The 23,243-nt window shown below is 43.6% G+C and overlaps 3 protein-coding genes across 5 annotated transcripts; 2 read left to right on the top strand and 1 right to left on the bottom strand.

Annotated features, from left to right (window-relative positions):
• The first annotated feature begins 12 nt into the window (after positions 1-12).
• Positions 13-4,882, top strand: ASCL3 (achaete-scute family bHLH transcription factor 3). 3 transcript variants are annotated; one of them, XM_069803803.1, is made up of 3 exons: positions 13-1,648; positions 1,841-1,916; positions 3,982-4,882. In XM_069803803.1, exon 3 carries the CDS (start codon positions 3,987-3,989, stop codon positions 4,539-4,541), a length of 555 nt encoding a protein of 184 aa, XP_069659904.1. In that variant the 5' UTR covers positions 13-1,648; positions 1,841-1,916; positions 3,982-3,986; the 3' UTR covers positions 4,542-4,882. The 3 variants fall into 3 exon arrangements, with proteins under 3 accessions (XP_069659904.1, XP_009928735.1, XP_069659903.1); XM_009930433.2 differs by having other exon boundaries at positions 13-1,916; XM_069803802.1 differs by having other exon boundaries at positions 13-3,661.
• On the top strand, positions 4,076-20,385 carry C16H11orf16 (chromosome 16 C11orf16 homolog). The gene is made up of 7 exons (XM_069803800.1): positions 4,076-4,254; positions 7,607-7,811; positions 8,647-8,806; positions 9,997-10,225; positions 11,594-12,259; positions 12,716-12,903; positions 15,809-20,385. Exons 2-7 carry the CDS (start codon positions 7,645-7,647, stop codon positions 16,040-16,042), a joined length of 1,644 nt encoding a protein of 547 aa, XP_069659901.1. The 5' UTR covers positions 4,076-4,254; positions 7,607-7,644; the 3' UTR covers positions 16,043-20,385.
• On the bottom strand, positions 17,158-22,213 carry AKIP1 (A-kinase interacting protein 1). Its single transcript, XM_069803804.1, has 5 exons — positions 22,097-22,213; positions 21,430-21,507; positions 18,873-18,986; positions 18,512-18,562; positions 17,158-17,606 (listed from the first exon to the last, which is right to left on the bottom strand). The coding sequence occupies exons 1-5, from the start codon at positions 22,202-22,204 to the stop codon at positions 17,463-17,465; spliced, it is 495 nt and encodes a 164-aa protein (XP_069659905.1). The 5' UTR covers positions 22,205-22,213; the 3' UTR covers positions 17,158-17,462.
• Between the last annotated feature and the right edge of the window lie 1,030 nt (positions 22,214-23,243).

Raw genomic sequence — 23,243 nt, 5'->3', positions numbered from 1 at the left:
AAAGGCTAACCAAATTGCTAATTGAAAAAAGTTTTTAATCCCTGACTCAAATTTAGCTATGCATATGTAGTTACATTATTGTCTTACACAGTTTTCATTTCCAACGCGGAAGGAAATGGTACGTGGAACAGTGCTATATGTTGCTGGGTGCAGTTTTGGCTTGCTTAGTCCACAGCCTGGGGGACAGAGTAGTGTGGGAAATGAACTGTACCTGGATGCATAGCTCTGCCACATCAGGAGTGTAAACATAGTTGCCCCATAACAACATTTGCACTGACTGCAGCTCTTCTGCAGATACGGAGCAGTCAGTCCTGTAGCCTTCCAAAAACTGAGTTAATCTGGAGGGAATTATAATGGGTGGCTAATTGGTGGAGGCACAGGATTCTTTCTTTAAAAAAAAAAAATAAAAAAAAAATTCAGACTTGGGTTCAGTTATGGTGTTCAGCATCCCACCCTGATGAGTCAATAACTGGTTATGACAGTGATGTACCTAGGGTCCCCTAAAGAAAAATACTGTAACTTTTTTGTTGAATGCATGCTTGTCTACCAGCTCTAGTAGATCTTCTACCTCTTGACTACCTTTCTGATGAGGCCTGAAGCTTGCATGGGAAGGAGGATGCAGAAAACGGCATCGTTGTGGCCCCACGCAAGGGCAGCAGAAGCAGAATGCTTTCTTTGAAGGCTGACAGTCCCAGGAAGACAGGACCGGGTGTATGTAGCTCTCTTGGTAGTAGCTTAAGTGTTTCTAATCTTACAGTATCTTCTAAAAGTTTTAAGCTAAACTGGTTTGGTTTTGGATTTTTTTGTGTGGTTTTACTTTGATCAATAGGAAGGCCAAATAGTGAGATAATCTAAAGTGTCAAGGTAATGGAAGAATGTGGGAGTTTTGAAGTTAGGTGTCGTATTCCCTTGCACCTGTACAATTGGACAGCTATATATTGATATATGTAGCATCTATATACCTATATATATTTGATTATACAGACTGATTGCTCCATACTGTTGTTTCTAAGTTTAAGCAAAACTGCAAAACATTTGTCTTGCTACTGATTGCTCACTGTTTTGAAATCTTTTCTACCTCCATAAATGCTTTATTAGAAACCTTTTATATGGTGTTATACTACTTAACACTAAGGGAATTTCCCAAAATTGCAAGTATAATGAAGATTATATTTGAGGGTATTAAGCTAACTAATGTGTGTCCTCGCCTGTAATCTGGAGACAAATTCATCACAAGTTTCTTCTAAATAAATGCTGAATTTCTGTGTTTAAAATGAAGCTATGAAAATTAGTTTGCTTCTGCCTTGATGGTAAATATTTAACTAAATTCTAGCTAATTGTTATATTTAGACATTAAAGTATGAAATGCCAATAAATGAAAATACTGCTTTAGTAAACTGTAACAGAATACATACAGGAAGTAAACCAAGTACATTCCTGATTACTTTTTCAGGCAATCTGGTTGTGTTCAATACAGTTTTAAAATTTCTAGCCCTTTATGCCAAGTTTTGTTGCCATCATAGTTGTGGTGTGGGTGGAAAAGCCAAACCAGAAATGAGCAGATCTAACTGTAAGCTACTTTGCATGTTGTCAGTTAACTATAAATTGCAGCAGTCATTGACTCAGCGGAACAAGCTACATAATTCAGGTAAGAGACTTGCCTATTGCTGTATCTAGCAACAGATCTTCACTGAATATTACTGGTTTTGTAAATCACTTCTACCAGCTATTCATTAACAATGCCTCTGTAGCTTTTTATCGAATTGTATTTAATATGATCTCTTCTTAAATAAGGTTTAAGAAAAATGGAACATTAACTTCTTTTTTTAATATCATTCAGATATTTTCAGGTATTATTCATCAGTCTTAAAATAGCACGTCTTGTTTCCTTGGATTTTACTTTCATCTGAAGATTGGTGAGTCTAGTCTAAAAGGAAAACTATCCTAACACTTCCATTTTGAACTTTGTGCAGGTAGTAACACAGCAGATAACTGTTTTATGTACTGCTGTTATGCAGCAGAAGTGTCAGTACTAAGCAACAAATATGGCAAGTATCTTTTCTTGAGGGGCTGTGTTGGTTTTGGTTTCTTGCTCTATAGTGATGTTTTGCTATAAAGTTTTTTTGCTATATAACAGACTTTGTTCCTCAGACAATGTTTTAAAGTTGTTAGTAGTAGAAAGTTTTTAGACAATAACCTAACCTGTTTAAGTAGAAAAGGGAAAGATGACTGTCTACTAGTTTAATTTTATGAGTGTATATATTCACCTCTGATTTTTCTGCGTGTATATTAATGTAAAATGGATGTGCGTTCATGCTTTCAGCCTACCTACAGAAGTACCTGTTCAAGATGCATGTGACTTTCTCTGTTGTCTAACAGTGTGCTCTAAAAGAATTCCTAACTCGTAGGATTTCTGTTGTGAGATCTATGTGCATTAGAAAAAGGGACAATGCTGAATACAGAGGCATTTTGATAGAATGTGTTGTGAGGATAGGTCCATACTGAGTAAAAATTCTTTCTGTATTAAACGTGGCAGGTATGAATGCATTAGAAAACATCGAAATATCCCCATATCCTTGTGAAGGATTAAGGGGATCCCCTTTATGTTATGGAACCGTGGTCAGAACATTGGAAGCTTTGTGAGGTTTTTGCAAGTATGGAATCTAGATGTTTATAGTAACCTAGTTTAATGTTCAGGTGTGTTTTCCTTTTTAGAGGGTGCAATAACCTAAGTGTTTTAGACAGCAATATATAGATGTGGAAGTGGATGGTGAGTAAGAATGTTTTTTGATAGATTCTGTGTAGGCAAGTATAGCTTGCAATCTGTGAGGGTGGATCACAGTAGTTCTTTAGAAATTAACTAGTTATTTAAAATTTATTTTTGAGTAGCTATTAGGTAACAATCATTACAGTTATGCTGATATTTAGCTCTTTGAATAATGATATTGGGAAGGCGCTATAATGTGGCTTTCTATAAAACACTGCAAGATTATCTTTCTAGTAAATATATAGGGGTGATTTGAGTAGTTACGCCTGCTGTAATGCTGCCCTGAAGAGAGGGTATGTGGTTTTAGTAGGCCAGTCTGAGTTACAGGTTTCTAGCAGTGCCCCAAAGGCTGTGTGCAGTCCCTTCTTAGTAAAATACTTTAAAATTGGAACAATATTATTAGGACATGCATTTTTTTCTTTACTAAATCGATTATTTCATAATCCTCGATCAGTAGGACTGTATTTAGTATTTCATACCTGTGTTTAATCTGCAGGTGAGTGCAGAAGGAGCATGAGGACCCAAGGAGATGTTAGGTTTAGCAGAAATTCATCCTTTAAATTTCTTGTAAACCTTTTTATGTAGAATGGATGTAATACCTGACATATAAAATTAAGACTGAGATCCATTCCCTGCACAGGTTTTCCATCTAATTAAGATACTATAGCAGATGAGACATCAAATGAATAGAGAAAAAATAATTCATCTTGGAAGGCTTTTTGGTATGGATAGGGAGTATGCTACAGGAATTGTAGATATTTTTTTTTTTTTTCCCCAGGGAGGGGAAAGGGGTGGAGAGAATGCCGCAGATGTTGGCCTGCTTTGTTTATTCTCTCTAGAGATGTAAGTTTTGGTGGATTTGGAGCAAGCTAGACCTATGTGGAGTACATAAAGGTAGATTATCTTCATTTCTAAAGCTGAGGTGAAAGGAAACTGCTGTTTCCTTTAGGAAGCTTTAGTGGCTTTATTTTCTTAAAGTCTGTTGTGAATTATTTTAATCAGTGTTGCTGACTTGCACTTTCTTGTATTTTCAAATGGGACATTGTCTGCTCTATGCAGTGATCTTTCAACACCATTCTGAAATGTCACAAATGCATTAAATATCTCTTCTGGAAAATGCTAGTAGTGCCAAGCGTTGATAAGTCCAGGTGAGGTTTTTTTTTCTACTGTTCAGTACAAGTTGTTTAAACTGTTATGTAATTATGCGTTTCCAGGTTAAATGCAGAACCTGATGGATGGCAAAAGCTACTGTAACCTCATGGACAAGTTATCCATCTGTACTGAGACTCAGCGCATACAGCTGGCTAAGCCTTTCTGTGCTGACCCAGTGGTCATGTTTCATGTGTACCCAGAAACACCAAACCAGGTCACTTGCTCTGAAGATTTGTCATCCCTTCCTTTCATGTCTGAGCATCTCATTGCAGAGAACTTCTACAATGAGCCCTGCACGTTTCCCTACCAAATGCCCCATTCCAATTACTGCAGAAGTGAGTACTCCTATGGACCAGCTTTCATCAGAAAGAGGAATGAGAGGGAAAGACAGAGGGTTAAATGTGTCAATGAAGGCTATGCTAAACTGAGGCATCACCTACCTAAGGAATACTTGGAAAAACGCCTCAGCAAAGTAGAGACACTCCGTGCTGCAATAAAATACATTAGCTACCTACAGTCTGTTCTGTACAATGATTCTGTGGTGGCAGAAAAAAATGTCATGGAGCTAGGCCAAACACCTAAAGCAATTAACAAACAAAACCAGTTTTTGAAGACGATCTAAACTGTTTCAAACCAAGCAAAAGGTATCCCGTCTGGGAACCTAGTAGCCACTATATTATTAATGATGTGCATGTTCCTGGCAGGTTCCTTAGGAGCAGATCATAGCACGTGAGGCTATCAGCCCACAGAAAAGAATTCTAATTTTGCAGATAGTAACTACACTTAGATATGAAAAAAGCAACTGGGGAAATATCATCTGAGTGGCTTTAGTTAATTCATGGAAATCAGAAAACATTTCTAAAATTGTCACCAAACAAAAAATGTAATACCTATACGTGTAAAGTAGTTGTATGTATCATCACAACCTGCATGCTTTAAAATAAATTCTTTCCACTGATGGGACTGAGATTCCTCTCATTTTCTGTAATGTTACTGGTTTACTCTCACATGCACTTTCTTAAAAGTTTTTTGGTCTAATTGCCAGTGTTTCTCTTAAAAGGCCTTTTAAAAGTTTCCCAGGAATGTTGTTAGATGCCAACAGAAAGGATAACTTGGTTTAAAAGGGGGAAAATAAAAAGAGGAGGGTAGTGGCTCTCTGAAGCACGGTTACTGAACATAGGAAAAGCATATGTCTTGCAAGTGCTGTTCCATCCTTTTCTGATTAGTGAATATTTTAATCCCTTTAAAAACTGTTGACTTAGCCTAATTTCTGTTGAAAATTGGATTCATCTTCAGCTGTTGATGCCCTTAAAAATTACTAGGACTGCTCACACAACACACAGTATAAAGAGAGTTGGCAAGTTCATAGCCTTGGGGGGAAAAAAAAAGAAATCCTGTGACAGATATTTTTCAGGACTTTCACTGATAATGGTTGAGGTGTGGTGTTGTCTTCCCTGACCTCCCAGTCTGTTCCTCTGTACTGTTGATGGTTTTAACGAAGTGGTATAGAATAAATTTATGTGAAGGTGCTGAAGAGAGCTTAGCTCATAACTGGCAGAGTGTTCTTGACATTTGCTGTATGCAAGGGAATTGTATTTTTGATATGAAACAACAGTTCTGCTGACAGCATGAGAGTGGTAGTCTGGGTGCAGCAGAACGGACAGAAAATGGTTACAGACTTCTGAAGTGCTGTATCCTTGTCCCTACTTGCAATCATCCCCTCTGTTACCTTGTTTTGGTAGCAGTGAATTGAAAAATGCCTACAAAATGCAGTTAAGTATTCTTCCTGCCCCCCCCCCCCCCCCCAAAAAAAAAAAAAAAAAGAGAGTTAACATTTGTTAAGGAGAAAATGAAGATTAGGAATCACAGCAGAGATTACCAGGCAGATTTCTGCATTGTATTCTGGCATGTTTTTGATATGCACTTTGCAAGAAGAGGATACAATTCATTATTTTTCTCTTTTACTGTGAAAAGGGAAAGTTTGTAAAGTGATTCGATCTCAGTTTGTCTTGGCTTCAACATTTCTGTCCACATTTCAGACTGATCTATGTGTCACACCCTGTGGTGGTGGGCTTTTTTTTTCTAAATCTGAACTGTAGCTTTGTGTGATGCTATTTCGTGTCCTGCAATAGTAGGCAGAAAGCCTAGAGGACACTGTGCCCTCTTATAATTCCTTCTTTGCCCCTGCAGTCTTTCAGTGCAATATCTAGATCAATGGGGAGTTAAAAATTGAGTGGATGCGTGGCAGACAAATGCTCCTCTCTAGTCACATTCCACTGGTTTTTAACTGGTAAGGTCAGGATGTCCTATCCTGGTAGTAACAACTGTGGCAACCTCCGTAGCAACTAGGAAACACTGGCAGCAAATGGCTTCCCGTGTCAAACAGCCAAAAGGGCAAGATTTCTGCATTGGGACTAAATCCAAATCGACCAGAGGTAGTGTTATCAATAGCTGGTAAGTTTGAAACACTGCTGTGTCAAAGTACTTGGGAGTTATTCAGAAAAAAAAAAAATCTGAGTGTTGCGCAATTGCCTTTGTCAGTGCCGCATTTTATACCAAAATAGGGGACCTGGCTCTCAGCAGTAACAGCACTGAATGGGATTAAAATGTGCTTTAATGTAGAATTGATGCATTTCTTTGCAAAGTACTACTGATTCCATCTTGGTTTGGTTTATAATAGGGGAGTTTATGTAGTTGTGAAACAAGTGAATATATTGTGTTGATTTGCTGACTTAAAGATGCATTTTGCAGCAGTTAATCCACTCTTCTTGCTGGGTTTGGTGTGCTAGTTTTCTGAAATTATGTATGTCTGGGAGTCTCATAAAAAGTACTCCCAGATCGTACCTCTCAGATAAGAGACAAAATAACATTTTAAACATAATACGAGTGCTTAAACTGTATTTTGTAAAGTAAATTAGGCACTGAAAATTTATATGTTGTTGAATTTCCATGCAAATTTACCCCAAGCATGCTAAACGCTTCTAACCAATATTTTAAAAAAAGGGGGCATGGAAGCTTGTCTACTGCATCTTGTCAGACTACCAGAGATAGCATCACATCATCAATCTTACTGTGACAGCCTCTGAATAGTTATCACTTGTCAAATCTGAGCATTTCATTCCTTCTCATGGCAAGCCATAATCCTGCTGTTATAAAACATGACAGGACAGCTGAAAGATAAAAATATGTCTTAATACATCACTATAAATAAAACAAGTAACAGGCAACTGTAATCTAACATCATGTTCAAAAACTTACACGTTTACTGAGCTTGTCAACTTCAGCTGTAGTTTCTGTCTCAGCTTGTAGAATAGAGACGGTTTGGCTGGGACTGTGCACAAGAAAGATTTAAAAGAGAGTGTAGGTATAAGAAAGGGGGGCTGGATGTTACAGAGGGAAACAAAGGTTGGAGGGAGATGAAAGCTATTGCTTTCCTGGGGATTTTCACAGCATTTCTAGTTTCCTTGGGTGTTTCTGTCCCTCTACCAGGTTGGGATTTGGGTGACTGAAGATCACAGAAGTCAGTGATGTGGGTTCATCTGACCAAATGCCAGTCTGGATATTTTGAGTTTATTCTTTTTAAATAAAAACAAACAACTAATAAAAGCTACTGAGTTCTTGATGTACAATGGACAGCAGTTGCTTGTGTTGGAAAATACCAGTACATTGTCTCTTTTCTACCAGCAGATCATGACTGAGTCCCGCAGTTAGCTCCTTTTGCAAGAATGGCTTGTTCGGGAGGGTTCCTGCCTACGGGTCACAGGTATTGCAGTGCGATGCCAGCTCTGGACAAGTACTCGTGCTGCAGTGTCGTACCTACTGTCAACCCCTGCTGCAGGAGCTCTTTTGTAGTGCATCCCACCCACATCACTGAGCCCCTCACCCCCCAGAGGTAAAATCAAGTTCTTGTTTGAGTCTGTGATTTGTTCTTTTTCATGATACCTAATAGGATAAAACAGGCTGGTGTGTCAGATTAATAAATTAGCAGCTTGAACATCATTTGAGCTTTCTTCTCCCCTGCACTGGCAGTTTTTTAGATTGTATTAACTAAAGTGATTTGCTACCTTGGAGATTATGAAAAGCAAAGCCTGAGTAAACCTCCTATCAAAGAAACATTCCTCTAATATTATTTGGATAAATAAAAGCATCTTGCGTTAGCAGCCATCTTCTATGAAATGTTTCTAATGCTTTATGACAGGGCATTATTTTTCCTGTTTTGAACTTGAACCTGTCATCAACCAGCAGCTTTGTTGTTTACTTTTCTACTTTTCTTTTCCCTGAATGCCCCAGTGTAAACCGTCAGCTACAGCGCCCTTGAGTGCACTTGCGCTGTGCTCTGTGCTGGAGGTGGATTTGTTCTCCTGATCTGAAGGTTGTGGTGGCTTGCCATGTAAACACCAAAGGGGCTAGTGTGGCTAGTGCTGGCCCAGGATTCCAGTGTACTCCTGCCTTACTTCCTCTAAACCCCAAACCAAGAAATCTGGGTAAAACCAGGCACTGATTTTTTGTTTTTGTTTTTGTTTGTGTTTTTTTTTTTTTTTCCCCAAGAGCAAGGAATTGTCCCTGCACAGGCAAGTTTTCTGTTTCTTCCCACATGCTTTGGTCTGTGGGAGTGCTACAAAATGAGGTGGAGTGATCCAGTTCTTAAACCTTACAGGATTTTTTTTTTCCCCATGACCTACAGAAGCTGTTTCTCCCAGTGCTGACCCATTTTCTTTTTTTTCAAGGTGCCAATGGATTAGCTACTGCCTCCCCTCCCCTGGCCCAGCATGGAAGAAGCTGAGCACATTGGGGAGATCAGTGAGCTTAGACAGCAATGTCCCTGTGCTGGTGAGAGGGGAAACAGATGGATTTTATTACCGTGGTACAGTAAAAGAGGAGATAAAGGTGAGTGACAGTTGCTGTGTGGTAGTCATGGATATGGGTAATAGGATGGGTGTCCAGTCCACCAGCAGTCCTCATGCACCATCTGAGTTTAGTGTAGCAGTTTTGATTTCAGCTGGTGCATGAATTAGAGATCACCAGGACAGCTGATGCTCGTGGTTATGTCGATTCATAAAGCTCCTGACGTGCCTGATTCCAGGCTGTCCTCACCTCCTGCTGCCTGATATACTGGGTGAGCCTCTTGCATGCAGCACAGCCTCAGGCACCAATAAACTAATAATGATCAGATCCTTGCTCTGCTCAGCCTCCTTTACTGAGTCCATTTCTAGGAGTGAGCAGATGTGCTTCGGGGATCCTCATCTTGTGCAGAAGATGGGTGCCCCCCAAACTCCCAGTTCCAGCAGTGGTGTTGTGCACCTTGCAACAGCAGGCCCTCTGCTTCTGCTGGCGCTGGGCGTTGAGCCAGGCTCAGGCAGCGTGAGTGCTGCTGTGAGCAGTGTACCGGCTACTGTTGTGTGTAGACACATAACCATCAATAGCACAGGAAAAGCATTAGTGTTTTATGTACACACTTCCAGCTTGAGTCAGCTACAGACCAGTGGCTCGGTGTCTTTTCAGAAATGTTAGTGAAAGCTTTAATTCATTAGTTTGTTAGCACTTCAAACTTAGCAGAAAAAAGAGCCTATTCTTTCTCAAGAACAGGGAAGTACCTTATTTCGTTGTTGATGAAAAGCCTCTTGACAGGCCTTGATTTAAAAGAAAACAAAAATTCCTAACAACCCCCCCAAGAAGCAGTGTTAGTGTGGTATGTAATGAGGAAGGACTTGGGCATGACTGAAGAACAGGTCTGAATGGCTTCAGTGTCCCTTGTTATCTGGTGCACATGGCATGGTTTGTGAAATCCAGTTGCAGTCTATCTATAGCTTTTTCTCTTGGGGAAGAAAATACAGGTCCTAGCAGCAGTGAATCTGTACGTATGGTTCACTCAGACTGCTTTCTGGTGAGCCTCACGGAGGTTTTGCTGGCTGTCTCAATGCCAGACTGACACCGCACACTATTTAGTTACCTTTCAGGCTTGCGTGGAGTTTTGACCTAGCCACATAGCCACAGAATGGCCTCCTGGTGAAGGTTATATGACCTGACACATTACGGACTGCTTTTCAGAGGAACTATTATTTTGTTCCTGGTAACAGAGTGAAAGAGGCACGTTCCTGGTAGAGTTTGCCAAACCACATATGTCACATGGAAGGCATCCAGTGTGTGTGCAAAGAACAGCAAAGGATGACATCCTGGAATACGTGAACAGAATGAAGCACTCCTTACTCCCTGGAGACAAAGTGCTGGCACCCTGGGAGCCAGATATGGCTAGATATGGACCAGGAACTGTCCTCACGGGCATTGAGATGAGAGACCCCTTAAGAGGTAAGAAAGATGCTGCTGCCTTCTTCCTCGCCTTGCTCTGGAACATGAATGAGACTATCAGGATAAACGCTTGTTGCGGTGCTACTGCCAGAGAAACACCAGTGCACAGACTATAGTTTAGCATTGCTTAAAGCTTGCAGGAGCTGATGGGACTTGCTGATTGTCGTGGTTTAAACCCAGCCAGCAGCTACGCACCACACAGCCGCTTGCTCGCTCGCTCCCCCCCTCCCAGTGGGATGGGGGAGAGAATTGGGAAAAAAGTAAAACTTGTGGGTTGAGATAAGAATGGTTTAATAGAACAGAAAGGAAGAAAATAATAATGATAACAATAATAAGATGACAATAATAATAAAAGAATTGCAATATACAAAACAAGTGATGCACAATGCAGTTGCTTACCACATGCTGACCGATGCCCAGTTAGTTCCCGAGCAGCGATCTGCACCCCCCAGGGCAACTCCCCCCAGTTTATATACTGGGCATGACGTCACATGGTATGGAATATCCCTTTGGCCAGTTTGGGTCAGCTGTCCTGACTGTGTCCCCTCCCAGCTTCTTGTGCCCCTCCAGCCTTCTCGCTGGCTGGGCATGAGAAGCTGAAAAATCCTTGACTTAGTCTAAATGCTACTTAGCAACAACTGAAAACATCAGTGTGTTACCAACATTTTTCTCATACTGAACCCAAACCATAACATTATACCAGCTACTAGAAAGAAAATTAACTTTATCCCAGCTGAAACCAGGACACTGATGGATATCTGCGTGTAACCTCACCAGTCTGACCCGAAGGAAGTTGTGACCCATAAAAATGTCATGTTCAGCGTCTGTGGCTATGCTATTTCCTGTCTGCTCGGACAAGGCTGTGTCTGCCACGTGAAAGACGGTGGCCTTTTCATGAAGGATACAAGTGAGGCAGCTCTCAGGAAGCACCCATCTGTGCTTGAATGCTCACATTTGTACCGAATGGTACATCTGGGGGTGATTTTATCACCCAAACATAGGAGATTTCAACAGCTCATTCATTTTTCCCATGTCTGACAGTCAAGCTCCACTGACTTATCAAAATACTGTTCTGAGACCATTACTGCTAACTTTGGCAGTAACAACAAAAGTTACTCAGTCAACATTTTCTTGTTCGTCTGATGACAAATTGGGAGGAAAGATGCTTCCAGGCCTGTTGTCACACTCATGGTGCCCTAGCTGCCCACTCCACCCTCCATGACATGAAGGTGAGGTGTTAAGGAGAGGGGTGATTGTTCATCCTACCGCTTGACAGGAGTAGAAAGTGCATAAAGCTGCAAAGCGTGATCTGTGTATGTGCACTGCCCAGGCCAGCTGCTTATGGCTCCTTACCTTTTCTCTCAACAGCCTCAGAAGATGAAGAAATTATGGTCCATTTCTGGAATGACAAGAAAGTGAAACTCCCACGAGGTGTGGCTCTGTGGATCCCTCCTAGCCTGTGGGAGAGGATTGTAGAGATGATCCACATGCCCTTCACCAGCAGGGTGAAGCCCAAACAAAGTCTGGACGCTAGCTCTTGTATTTTTTCCTGCAGTCCCAAAACAGCCCTGGTTCCTGTTTGTGCTGTATGTAGCCTTGCCAAGCACTGCTTGCTCTGCTCACCCTCCTGGCCACATTTCCACTATCACTGTGATGGTATATGCTGTTCTTCAGCATATGTAAGGTGCATCTGCTGCTGCCATCCCCATGTTGATGGCTGGTGGCCTCTTCCATCCAGGTCTCTGGTCTTTCAGAATGAAACTGAAAAGGCAGAGTCCAGCAGCGAGCCCTTTCCATGCCTTCTAGAACTGAAAGGCCCCAAACAAGAAGCAGCAGCAGCAGCTGTGGCAGTGTCTTCCCCCTGTTCTGATGCAGAGTGGGACCTGGAGGCGTTCCCCACTGAGAGTACTGTGGTGGATGGTGCTGTTAACACAGACTCCGGCTGTCTTCAGAAGCCCAGGCTAAAGGATTCTGCAAGACCCGAGTGGAAATACTGGAAAAGAAGCCACCACAAGTCCCATCCCAGTAATTCAGGTACCTTTTAACACCCTCAAAGAGAAGCAGCAGCCAGAGGGAAAAAAATATGTTCTGGGCCCCCCTTCATCTGGGCAGTCACCTCTCCTGTAGTTTATTGATAGAAATACTATAAATTTGCATATCAGTCTCTGATACAATACTTCCCCCTCCCCAACATTTCTGCTGCTTCATCTTTCAAGCTAGCTCTTCTTTTGGCAGCTCCATCCAATGCAAAACTACCAGAACAAGGAATTTCATTTGGAAACGTAGATATCCCTCTCTGAGATTGTTCCCCATCATTTTCCTGCTCTTTTTATGATGCTAGCATCTTCATTAATCTTCGTAGCTAGTCCATGCAGAATAACCTGAAAGAATTCCTTTCAGGCTTAAAGTGCATTTTCCTCTCTTCTGAAATGAGTGTTTTTCCATTTCAGTTCTGGTTTCACTCTTAGATACAATTTTACTTCTTCCCAGGACTTGGCAGTCACAGCAGCACATGTACAAAGGACAAGATGGAATCCAAAGCCATCTCCGTTGGGAACATGTCCCATGTTGCCCCAACTCATCGGAGTGCAATGTTTGAAACCATCGAGCAGTCTCCCAGAGGGCAACTCACAATGGAAGAAATCTTAAGAGACCAATATTTCAAGCTGCCATTTGGGGTAAGGTAATCTGTATTAATACTGTATTTATGTAAGCATGGGGTTTGTTTGAATGGAAGAAATATTCTTGTTAATGGTCTGGAAGTTGGCTAGAAAAATACATTGTTTCTAACTTAAGTGCTTGCTAAGGCCATCTACCAGTTTCGTGATAGGCAGGAAACTTCTCCACTAATTCAAACAAAACAAAAATCCCAAAATCCTAAGGAAGGGCTGAAGCTACTTGGTAAAGTGGAAAAGATTATGCCGGTAACTGTGTGAGCATTCAGTAATGCAGATTTCAATTCAGAAACTTGCCAAATGCCCATTGACATCAATCCAATGAAGTCCTGTGGAGGTAGGGGCCTACATGAGTGGCCCTGGAAGTGGACAGATGTGACTGTCAGCAGCAATAAAACACGAGAAAAGATTCAATTTGGAAAGGTGCTGGGCTCTGCCAGTCAAACTCTGATAGTCATAATCTCTATCTCTGAAAGATACAAGCAGATTTTTTAGTAAACAGTCTTTACCGAGTATCTTCTTTTACTCCCTCACAAGAAGCAAGCAGTTTAAACAGCAGATCCCTACCCTTAAGCTAGGGGATACAGAGTAAGCAAACTGTGTCACAGCTAGGAACAAAGACGACACCCTGATTTTTAGGCCTGGTTTCTGTTGGCCATGGTCTCCTCCTGCTTTAGAAAAACTTGGGGGGAAAAAAAAATCCAAACATGAATGCCAAAAAAAGCAAGCACAGTGTATTGGGTTTGCGTGGCAAGGTTTTGGTAGTGGGGGGACTACAGGCATGGCTTCTGTGAGAAGCTGCTAGAAGCTTCCCCTGTGTCTGACAAAGGCAATGCCAGTCAGCTCCAAGATGCACCTGCTGCTGGCCAAGGCCGAGCCCATCAGCGACGGTGGTAGTGCCTCTGGGAGAACAGATTTAAGAAAGGGGGGAAAAAACTGCAGTCAGAGAGAGCAGTGAGAACATGTAAGAGAACCCTGCAGACCCCCAGGTCAGTGAAGAAGGAGGGGGAAGAGGTGCTTCAGGCACCAGAGCAGAGATTCCCCTGCAGCCCATGGGGAAGACCACGGTGAGGCAGGCTGTCCCCCTGCAGCCCAGGGAGGTCCACGGGGGAGCAGATCTCCACCTGCAGCCCGGGGAGGACCCCATGCCAGGGCAGGTGGGTTCCTGAAGGAGGCTGTGACCCTGTGGGAAGCCCGCGCTGGAGCAGGCTCGTGGCAGGACCTGCAGATCTGTGGAGAGAGGAGCGCAGGCTGGAGCAGGTTTTCTGGCAGGACTTGTGACCCCACGGGGGACCCACGCTGGAGCAGGCTGTGCCTGAAGGACTGCACCCCATGGAAGGGACCCATGCTGGAGCAGTTTGTGAACAACTGCAGCCCATGGGAAGGACCCATGTTGGAGAAGTCTGTGGAGGACTGTCTCCCATGGGAGGGACCCCACACTGGAGCAGAGGAAGAGTGTGAGGAATCCTGCCCCTCCTCAGGGGAAAGGAGCGGCAGAGACAACGGGTGATGAACTGACCCCAACCCCCATTCCCCGTCCCCCTGTGCCAGTGAGGGGAAGGGGGTAGAGAATTTGGGGGTAAAGTTAAGCCTGGGAAGAAGGGAGGAGTCCAGGGAAAGCATTTTAAAATTTGCGTTTACTTCTCATTGTCCTACTGTGATTTGACTGGTAATAAATTAATTTCCCCAAGTCAAGTCTGTTTTGCCCATGATGGTAATTGGTTGAGTGATCTCTCCCTGTCCTTATCTTGACCCACGAGCTTTTAATTGTATTTTCTCTCCGCTGTCCAGCTGAGGAGGGGAATGATAGAGTGGCTTTGGTGGGCACCTGGTGTTCAGCCAGGGTCAACCCACCACACACAGAAAAGAGGAAGAAAAAAGCCTGCAGGAAGAAGGGGAACATGAAAGAGAATGGCAGGATGAACAGAAACACTGCTCTGCACAAGAGCGTCAGGGGTACAATAAATAAATTATATATTGGAAATCAAATATTAGCTCCTTTGTACCTTCATGCTCTTGCTACTGTGAGCTTACTGCAGGGTAAAACTTTGAATGTGCTAAACTTGCATGATTTTCTTTAGGAGAAGATGAATCTGTTAATGACATGTCTTGGTGAACAGAGAATATACTGGAATATACCTTGTACTCTCACAATTATATGCATTAATTTTAAGCAGATGCCTACTGACTTATTAACTATACGGTTCCTACTTTATTATTTAAATAATCATAATTACACACCTTTGTAATTGCCTTCCTAGGAATTTTTAGGCCAGTATGGAGCTCCAAGCAGACATGTGCTATGTTAGCAAGTGTCACAGCTATGCACTGAAGTGACATGCTTTGCCTTTTGGTAAAACTAAAAAAAAACAAACCAAAAACCCAGAGTGGTTTCATTCTAGCCCTAAACTGGCATCATGAATCACAGTAGTGGATGCAATGTGTTAATACAGAGTATGATGACATACTTTTATTCCTGTGAAATGGCCCTTGGTGTTTTTAAACCCAGAATATACATTGCCACTCCTTGAGACTGCAGAGAAGCAGTTTTATCACATAATGCAGACTGCATCAGAAATAACTTGAAACAAACAAGTGAAGCTAGAGAGCAGGCTTCCCAGAGGTGCTCTCTGTGGAGCTAATGTTCTCCCACTGTAGTCACCAAAAATTCTCCTAACTTCTAAAGGAGCAAAGTTTTTGGTCAAAGCCTAACAGCTTCTGAAAATCCTTTGGTCTTGTACACTTCTGTGTTTCAGCAGTAAAGTTTGTACTAGCACAGAAATGATACCATTATTAAAGCTACGTGAGGCAGACGTACCTATCTTACAGCCAGGAAAGCAGCAGTTACAAAGACACTGATGCTTTTTTTTAGGCTAGGCTTCCAAGGGATTTGTTTTCTGTCCTCCAGGAAGAAGGTTTTGAAGCATCAGAAAAACAAAGATATAAAACAGCAAGGAATAAGACAGAGTCAGATGATAACTGTAAAGTGACTTGCACAGAAGGCAACAAACTTGACGATACAGACCATGTCAGAAGAGGCCAGGCAAAAAAAACAACGAAGAGCTCACTTGCAACAAAGGAGAGAGAGAGACATGATCAACACAATTCAATAAATGGACAACTGATGAAGTTCAGGAGCTGAAATTTCAGGTAAACTGCTTAGACTGTATCAGTGTTACATTTATTAAGCAAATCAAATTCTGATTTAGGTACTGTCTCTATAGAATATCTTTATGGATAACTGTATGATTTTAATAACTGAGAAACACTATTTCTACCCACATTGAATTTCAGCATCCTCATTCTTTACTCCAAGGTGTTGTATCAAATTCCTAATTATTTGGACTTGACTTTACAATTCTAGAGAGATCAGGTAATCTTGTATGAGCACTAAAAGCCTGAACAGATGCACAGCAAGGCTCTACAAACCTCCAGTTTGTCTACAGTTCTCTAGAGTTAGCCAGAGGAATTTAGCATAGCAATTTCTTTTTGTAGAAAGCCAGAAGGAATGGAGAAACAATACAAGCTGACAGCTGAAAATATTTTTTTCAGGATTAAAGCAGAAGAGAAAGTAGCCAGAGGGTAAGGGACCTGCTACTGTAGATACAAACAACAAAAATGCTTGGAGATCCAGCATTCAACTCACTGAATTTTGTATTCCCGTGAAAATTAACTGAAACCTTAATCCCATCAGCTACAAAAAGATTATAGATATATATAGGTCATGTCACTAATTCTAACTGTGGGTGGAATCTGATCCTTTGGGAGAGTTAAGCATCCAGGGAGTCTCCTTAATAGGACTGCTCATGTTTGGAGTGTATGAACTTGGCCAAAAGCTGCAGTGTGCAGTTGCTCAGCAGTACTTTTCCCCTGCAGGAAACAGCAAACAATTCAGGGTGCCCTACTGCCTATGGAAGAAGGCAGCTAACTGGTGTTTAGCCTAGGTAAGAGCCTGCAAAGAGACAGTACTTTAAGTATCGATAGTTTATGTGCCTATACTGAACATCTGACACATACTCAAGCACCTTCCTGAGCTGGGGTCCTAGATAGATAGTGAATTTCATTTGCATTTTATTTCTTTATCAGAATAATAAAAGTACAGATAGGAGAGATGCATTGTGAGCCAAATGCTTTAAAATCAGTGCCAGCCCACAGAAGCTAATGTACATCCATATTCATACCACATGGATCATGCTGTCTGTGCTCAAGAATGTGACATGGACAGTCTGTCTGAGGATAATAAAAAAGAAGCTGTCATCACAAAGACTAAATTATGTATTTTATTTCACTGATTGTATCTTAATTGTTTAAAGCATAAGAACCTGGAACAGGAGTCACATAATTGGATTTAAGGCACACAATGTACAAATATTTATAAAATCAGTGTACAAAGTGGTCTGCATATAACTGCATTAAGTAGAAAACAAATATACAGGCCATAAAAATGGAGTCCCATAGAGGATACTATTAAAGTGCTAACAAGAAAAAGATATACATAGTTCATGACATGCATTAAAACAGCCTTGTATTTTATTCCTGTGATTACCAAGAAATAACAAACATCATAGAACAAAAGTTAAATCATAACTTTGTCCTGCGTTGACATCCACCACATGGGTTTGTTGCACCATGTCCTCTGAGGTTGCTGTGACAGAATAGGTGCCAGGAGAAACTTCAATGTAGATGTCTTCGGAAGCTTGTCTGGTCTTTGGGGGGAGGGGGGGAAGTTTCATTACTGTTTAGTCATCTTAGATTTCCCACAAAAATAAAAACTTTGAATTTGGGTAAAAACCCTTACATTTCAGCTACTATATAAACGTACTAAGATTTTTCAAAATATACAGGCAGCATGGATAAAACTGTAAAATGTTTCTGTCAGTACAAAAACTAGCAAGTGCCGTACTCAAAGTATTTCATCTAATGTTTCAATCAATGGAAATAATCAACATGCTGTAATCTCTGCTTCACAAAACTGAAAGTTACCAACCTAAATGGTTTTGAACATAGACCTGGAAAACATCCATACAACAAGGGTGCTCCCACTGACTTGTACTGTGGTATAGATTCCATGTTTCTCATCTTTTGTGGCTTAGAAGTTCCCGAAATTGATTTGGTGAGGTGCTAGGCTTTGAAAAATAAAGTTTCCTTCTCCTTGAGGAACAGGAGTCTTCAGAGAGACTGTATGAGGGCCAAACATAACTGGCTAAGCAACTGCTGAGTGCATTGCTGCCTGCCTTTCCTCAGCACGGGGAATGCGTCAGGAGCACAAATGAGGTGAGACTGGAGAAATGCTGCATTATTGTTGCTGATGCAATTCACAAGAGCCTAAAGATTAATCACACTGTTTGACATTCTGTATCAGTCCAAAATATAAAGTAGACTCTTAACTGGTTATATGCCAGAATGCCACAATTTGGTTTGCAATTAATTGTGCAAGTCTCTGTATGCTCATTCTACTGCCTACCTATATGTACATTAGGACTGTGAATGCACCACTGGTTAATCTTCTGTGCCATCATGAAGTCTCCACATCTGATCACCAATTTTAACCAGCTTGATGATAAAGAAATGCTATACCTCGATTTAAAAACAAAGTATTCTATAAACTTACATGTTGCTGGCAAGTTTGGGCTTGACTGAGTGCTACAGAGGCTTCCGTCCTCTGGAAAGAAAAAGGTATGTTTCTAATGATACAACACAAAAGGCAAATTGAGCCCCTGAGAGAGGGGATGCTTTATGTCCATGAAATTTTCCCCTACACAAAAGGACTGATGTGACACTGGTGCCACTAGGAGCTATTCTGCCTCCTCCCCTGCCCCCCAACAGAAGGCTTAGATCAGTCCAGGTGTTCATATGCCCATGATGTTAAACCACATACATTACTGTAAGCGTCACAGACACGAGATGGATAACAAGTGTCCCATGGCAAGGGAAGGAATAACCTTTAATCAAAACCAAAACCACCTACTTACCTCTTCTTGGGAGGACTCTAGCTCTCCTTGCCCTGCTTGCCTGCCATGGTATCTGCAGATGTGTTTGATTTCATGCTCTTTGCATCTACAGGCTGCCATGAAGCTATAGTACTTCTGGACAACAGTAGAAACAGAGAATATTATGTGGAGAAGCATCAAAGCCGTGGTCACAACTACTGCAGATTTACAATTAAAAGTGAAACTGACCTTCTATATTAATTGGCTGGTGTGTTCTCATGTGAGGATGAAAACAATGCCTGGATGTCCACAGGACATCTGCCTTCTGGTATAAAACTGTTAGCCCTGATTGTAGATGCCTGCCTTCCAACACAATATGTAGGGACTCCCTGACACCTCAGAACTAAATTAATGAAAATATCAGAAGGAACGCTCTGGAAACATCTACCTGATCAGGCTCTTCGAGAAAAGCTCTGGTAGAAAAAGGCACAGTTTATGGGTCCTGAACAGGATGTATATGCAAGCCAGGTGCTTTGCAACCTAGCCAGTGAAGACTGGTTCTGCACGGCACGTGCAGGAGCAGTGCTCTAAAAGCAGAACACTTTAATACTGAAAAATGAGCTGGTGAAGAAGCTAAAGTGTCTTCAAGGCTGGTATGAGTAGCATAGTGGTTTTGAGAATTGTATTCAAGACTGCAGCAGCCCTTTTCTGGCTCCACAGTAAAGGTACCTGAATCTTCCCCACTGCAAACTAAATATTTGAGTATAGCTCTGCTGCCATCTGTTGTCACCTCCCAGGGTTACCTTTTTGATCACAGGGACCAAAAAGTTCCAAAATACCTATTTTATCTCACTTCCATTTTCCTTGTCTCTGACTGTCAAGACTAAACTTAACAAAAATAAGGCCAGTAGCAATTCTTATTTCCAAATCTACTGCTGTGTTTTATTCCTTGAGGTTATGCACACATCAACAGCTTTGGTTGCTTCTATTGTGGTTTACTGTGGAGCTACGTCCCCAAATACATCAAATACTCTGACTTTATTGCATAACGCTTCACAGAGCATTTCTGTATCACAGGAGGTGAGCTGGATTCTTTTACATGATGTCACAGAGCAAAGAAATGAAAGCAAACTTTTGGGGTAAGAAATGTGGGTAAACTTTGGTCCCTTAGTAACTCTAAACAACTCATCCTAAATCACAGTTTTAATCGTTTGCACTCAAGTGCCTAAATGGTTATGTTGGGCTGTGGATTTTTATTTGCACTTTGTAAACTTTGGTAATGAACTTGTGGGTCTGAGAATTCCCCCCACCCCACCCTTTTATGACTCTTCTTGTCTACAGAAGATGACTGAAGCAGTACTGTCTTGGCTGATGCATAAATATGGAAGTCATCCACTGCTTGCTCCAACTCTGATACTCCTAACAGGGAATAGGATGAGTCTCTATACACTGTTATATTTTTGTTTCATCTTGTGTAAGACTGAGTTGTTTTAGGGTTACCTGGTTACTGTGTATGTAGTGCTTTGAAATGATAAAAGAGTTGCTTAAGAACTAATCATCTGGTCTGTGTTGAACTACTGTTTTCTCTAATTTAATTGAAGACTTAGCCTCTGTTATTAACTCTGCGGACAATAAGCTCCCTGCTGCATTATGCTAACAGATCCCGAAGGGCATAGACGATGTAAACTGTGATGGAGTTTTCAAAGACTTCAATGCAGTAGTCGGGCTGCAGGGCTGCATTCACAAGGATGAGCTGGCAGAGACAGGCTCCTGGTCTGTCTACCCAGAAAAGTAATGACACATGGCAGTCAGAGCCACCATGAAAGCAGTGGAGCTGTGCATCTGTATGCCATACCTCTCAATTTCTGCTTATCACAAATAAAGATACAGTGCTGCTCAGAACTGAGCCCACACTCCTTATCCAGTAGCAACACCCCAAATCAAGTATCTTAAATGATACCGGGGACGTTAACTCTATATTCAGAGCGAATGCGTGATGCAAAGCAATCTCTTTGCTCAAGATTCAAACTTTCCCTTACTTCTGCCACCCAGAACACACTGACTCCATCAGCTAGCATGAGTGGTTCCTGCTGGCATGATGAAAACAAAGGGTTACTCTGTTGAAAAGCCACTCTGCAGAAGTAACCTGGCAGCACCGGAAAAAACTCTACGTTGTGATGCGCCAGAAGCCTGCGCAGTGGCTGACACAATGTAATTTGTGATGTGGTCCGACATTTCTATCTCTCTAACCACGTTGCCTTTCTACCAAGAAGCAGAGAAACCCTCTGCTAAAATGTGTACTGGTCTAGTAGTACCGTCTAGGAGAATGCTGATGGATAGTGGTGTTTATCAACTAAGGTGGTACCAGCTGGTCAGGATAGCACTGGTGAAACCTACCCTGTAACCTACCACATGATGGCGAACGCCCCGAATTTCTTAATCTAGGCCAGCACCACAGGCTCGCTGGCTAAGCTCTTGCCATGCAGTGAGCAAAACTGAAGTCTAATTTTTGCAGTTTTAGCAAAAGTAGTGCAAAGAGGCCTCTGCCAGGCACATCATAAACGTTCCCCTTTGCACGGGTCTGGGGGTGAAACCTCACCTCGCATTCCTTTGTGGCTTGATTCATCAAGTTCACAATTGAAGCGAATGCTGCGCTGAGACGTTCTGAATCTTCTTCCTGCAGTTAAAGACATTTTTCTGTAAGTCATGGTGTGGTGCTCGATGCTTAGGGGTAGAAAGTGTCCAGGTGGCTGAACGGCAAAACCCTCGCTAGTGCCGGGGGCCGTCTCTGGGGCGACGCAGTCGCGCGTGGCCGGCCGCCGCGGTGGTGGTCCTTAAGTTTGGAGGCAGCGTGCACGCCGGCCTCCCAAGGCGCCCCAGGCAGCACCGAGGCACTCGCTTCCCCGGGGGGTCACCGGGTGGAGCGGCTGCCTCGCTCCGCCGTCCTGCAAAGCACCGGCCGTTTCTTTGTAGGTGCCCTCCACCCTCTCCCACCGCGGCAGAACGCGGGGGGAAGCCACCAAGTGCGAAACGGTTCCGCGGCTTTTTAAAACGCCTCTAGCTCATCGGAGCACGCCTAAGGCTGACTCCCACACACACTAGGCCCCTGCAGGACGGGAGCTGTCCCGCCACGGCTGACGGACGCGGCTCCCCGGCGCTTCTTATTTGTCTCGCCGCCTTCCCGCCGCCGCCGCCCGCAGCACTGACCGGGGCCGAGGCCGGGAGCCGTCCCGCCGGCCGCCGCCGCCGCCGCCCGCAGCACTGACCGGGGCCGAGGCCGGGAGCCGTCCCGCCGGCCGCCGCCGCCGCCGCCGCGCCCGCTCCAGCACGTCGCGCGCCAGCCCCGCCGTCCGCCCCGCGCGCGCCCCCTCCATCCCGCCGCCGCCGCCGCGGGCCGTCACAGTGCGCACGCGCCCCCGCACCGCCCACTCCCCCGCCATCACCCTCCCGCTGCCGTCAGGGGGCGCCACCGCCCCGCCGGTGCTGCGCTGCCCCGCCCCGCCCCGCCCCGCCCCGCCCCCTCCCGGTGGCGGCGGGGCAGATCTCGGCGCCCGGTGCCGCCGACAGGTCGGGGGTCCCTGTTTTCCCCTCACGCCACCAGCCCTGCCGGGCCCGCGCCATGCCCTGCCCTGAGGTAAAGGCGCCGCCCCGGGCGGGGGAGGGGCGTCCGGACAGGCTTCCCGTGAGCTTCCCTCAGCGGCGGCGGGTCTGTGAGGCGACCGGGTGGTGGCCCGCGGCTGTCCCCGCCGGGCGACAGCGGACAAGAGCCGAGAGAGGCTGGAGGGTGCCGGCGAGCCGGTGCTGGCGCGCCCGGGGGGCTTCACCTCATGGTCTCTCTGGTGGAAAGTGGTACTCCTGGTTTGTTTGGGTTTTTTAAACTTATGAGGTACAAAACAATAATTACAGTGTGTACTGATGGTTGGCTGAGTGAAACAGGTATTGGTAAGAGGGCAGAGCGCCTGCAAACTGCCGCTGCGTCTGCTCTCCAGAAGAAAGCCCTTTCACTTTGGTTGGTAAAAAGAAAGCACAAAGTGGTTTGGCCCACTGCGAGGAAGATTTGCCAAATGAGCAAATCTGCTCCCTGGAAGCTGCTTCTGGCCCAGGAGGGTTTTCCAGCAGGGCAGCACATACGCATGAGGCCTTTGTCAGCCCTGCAGCGTGTGAGGCTGCAGTCTCCACTCGGAGCTACCAAACGGGCTTGGAAAGAGACTGCGGCTACATGTAAATTAGAGCCACTCTGTGGCTTTGCTAACCTCGCCTGCACTGAGGTGACAGTAGGAAGGGCAAAATAAGCACAGAAACTTTCTTTAAGTGCAGTATGGCCAAGGTTAACAAGTAGGCCCTGATTTTTCAAGTCCTTCATTCTTGTTTGTGGAGCTTTGCTAGCTCTAATCTGTTTGGCAAACAAGAAAA

The sequence above is a fragment of the Haliaeetus albicilla genome, chromosome 16, assembly GCF_947461875.1.
Source record: "Haliaeetus albicilla chromosome 16, bHalAlb1.1, whole genome shotgun sequence".
Taxonomy (NCBI): domain Eukaryota; kingdom Metazoa; phylum Chordata; class Aves; order Accipitriformes; family Accipitridae; genus Haliaeetus; species Haliaeetus albicilla.
The sequence above is the reverse complement of the archived record's forward strand: the minus strand, read 5'-3'. Positions and strand labels throughout refer to the sequence as shown.

Excerpts from the sequence above, each read along its gene's own strand:
- ASCL3 (XM_069803803.1), top strand. The coding sequence starts at position 3,987 with ATGCAGAACCTGATGGATGGCAAAAGCTACTGTAACCTCATGGACAAG.
- C16H11orf16 (XM_069803800.1), top strand. The coding sequence starts at position 7,645 with ATGGCTTGTTCGGGAGGGTTCCTGCCTACGGGTCACAGGTATTGCAGT. Across the intron at positions 7,812-8,646 it reads GAGCCCCTCACCCCCCAGAG|GTGCCAATGGATTAGCTACT; the intron begins GTAAAATCAAGT and ends TTTTTTTTCAAG. Across the intron at positions 12,904-15,808 it reads ATTTCAAGCTGCCATTTGGG|GAAGAAGGTTTTGAAGCATC; the intron begins GTAAGGTAATCT and ends TCTGTCCTCCAG.
- AKIP1 (XM_069803804.1), bottom strand. The coding sequence starts at position 22,204 with ATGGAGGGGGCGCGCGCGGGGCGGACGGCGGGGCTGGCGCGCGACGTG. Across the intron at positions 21,508-22,096 it reads GGCTCCCGGCCTCGGCCCCG|GAAGAAGATTCAGAACGTCT; the intron begins GTCAGTGCTGCG and ends CTTTAACTGCAG. Across the intron at positions 18,987-21,429 it reads AAGCCACAAAGGAATGCGAG|AAGTACTATAGCTTCATGGC; the intron begins GTGAGGTTTCAC and ends ACTGTTGTCCAG.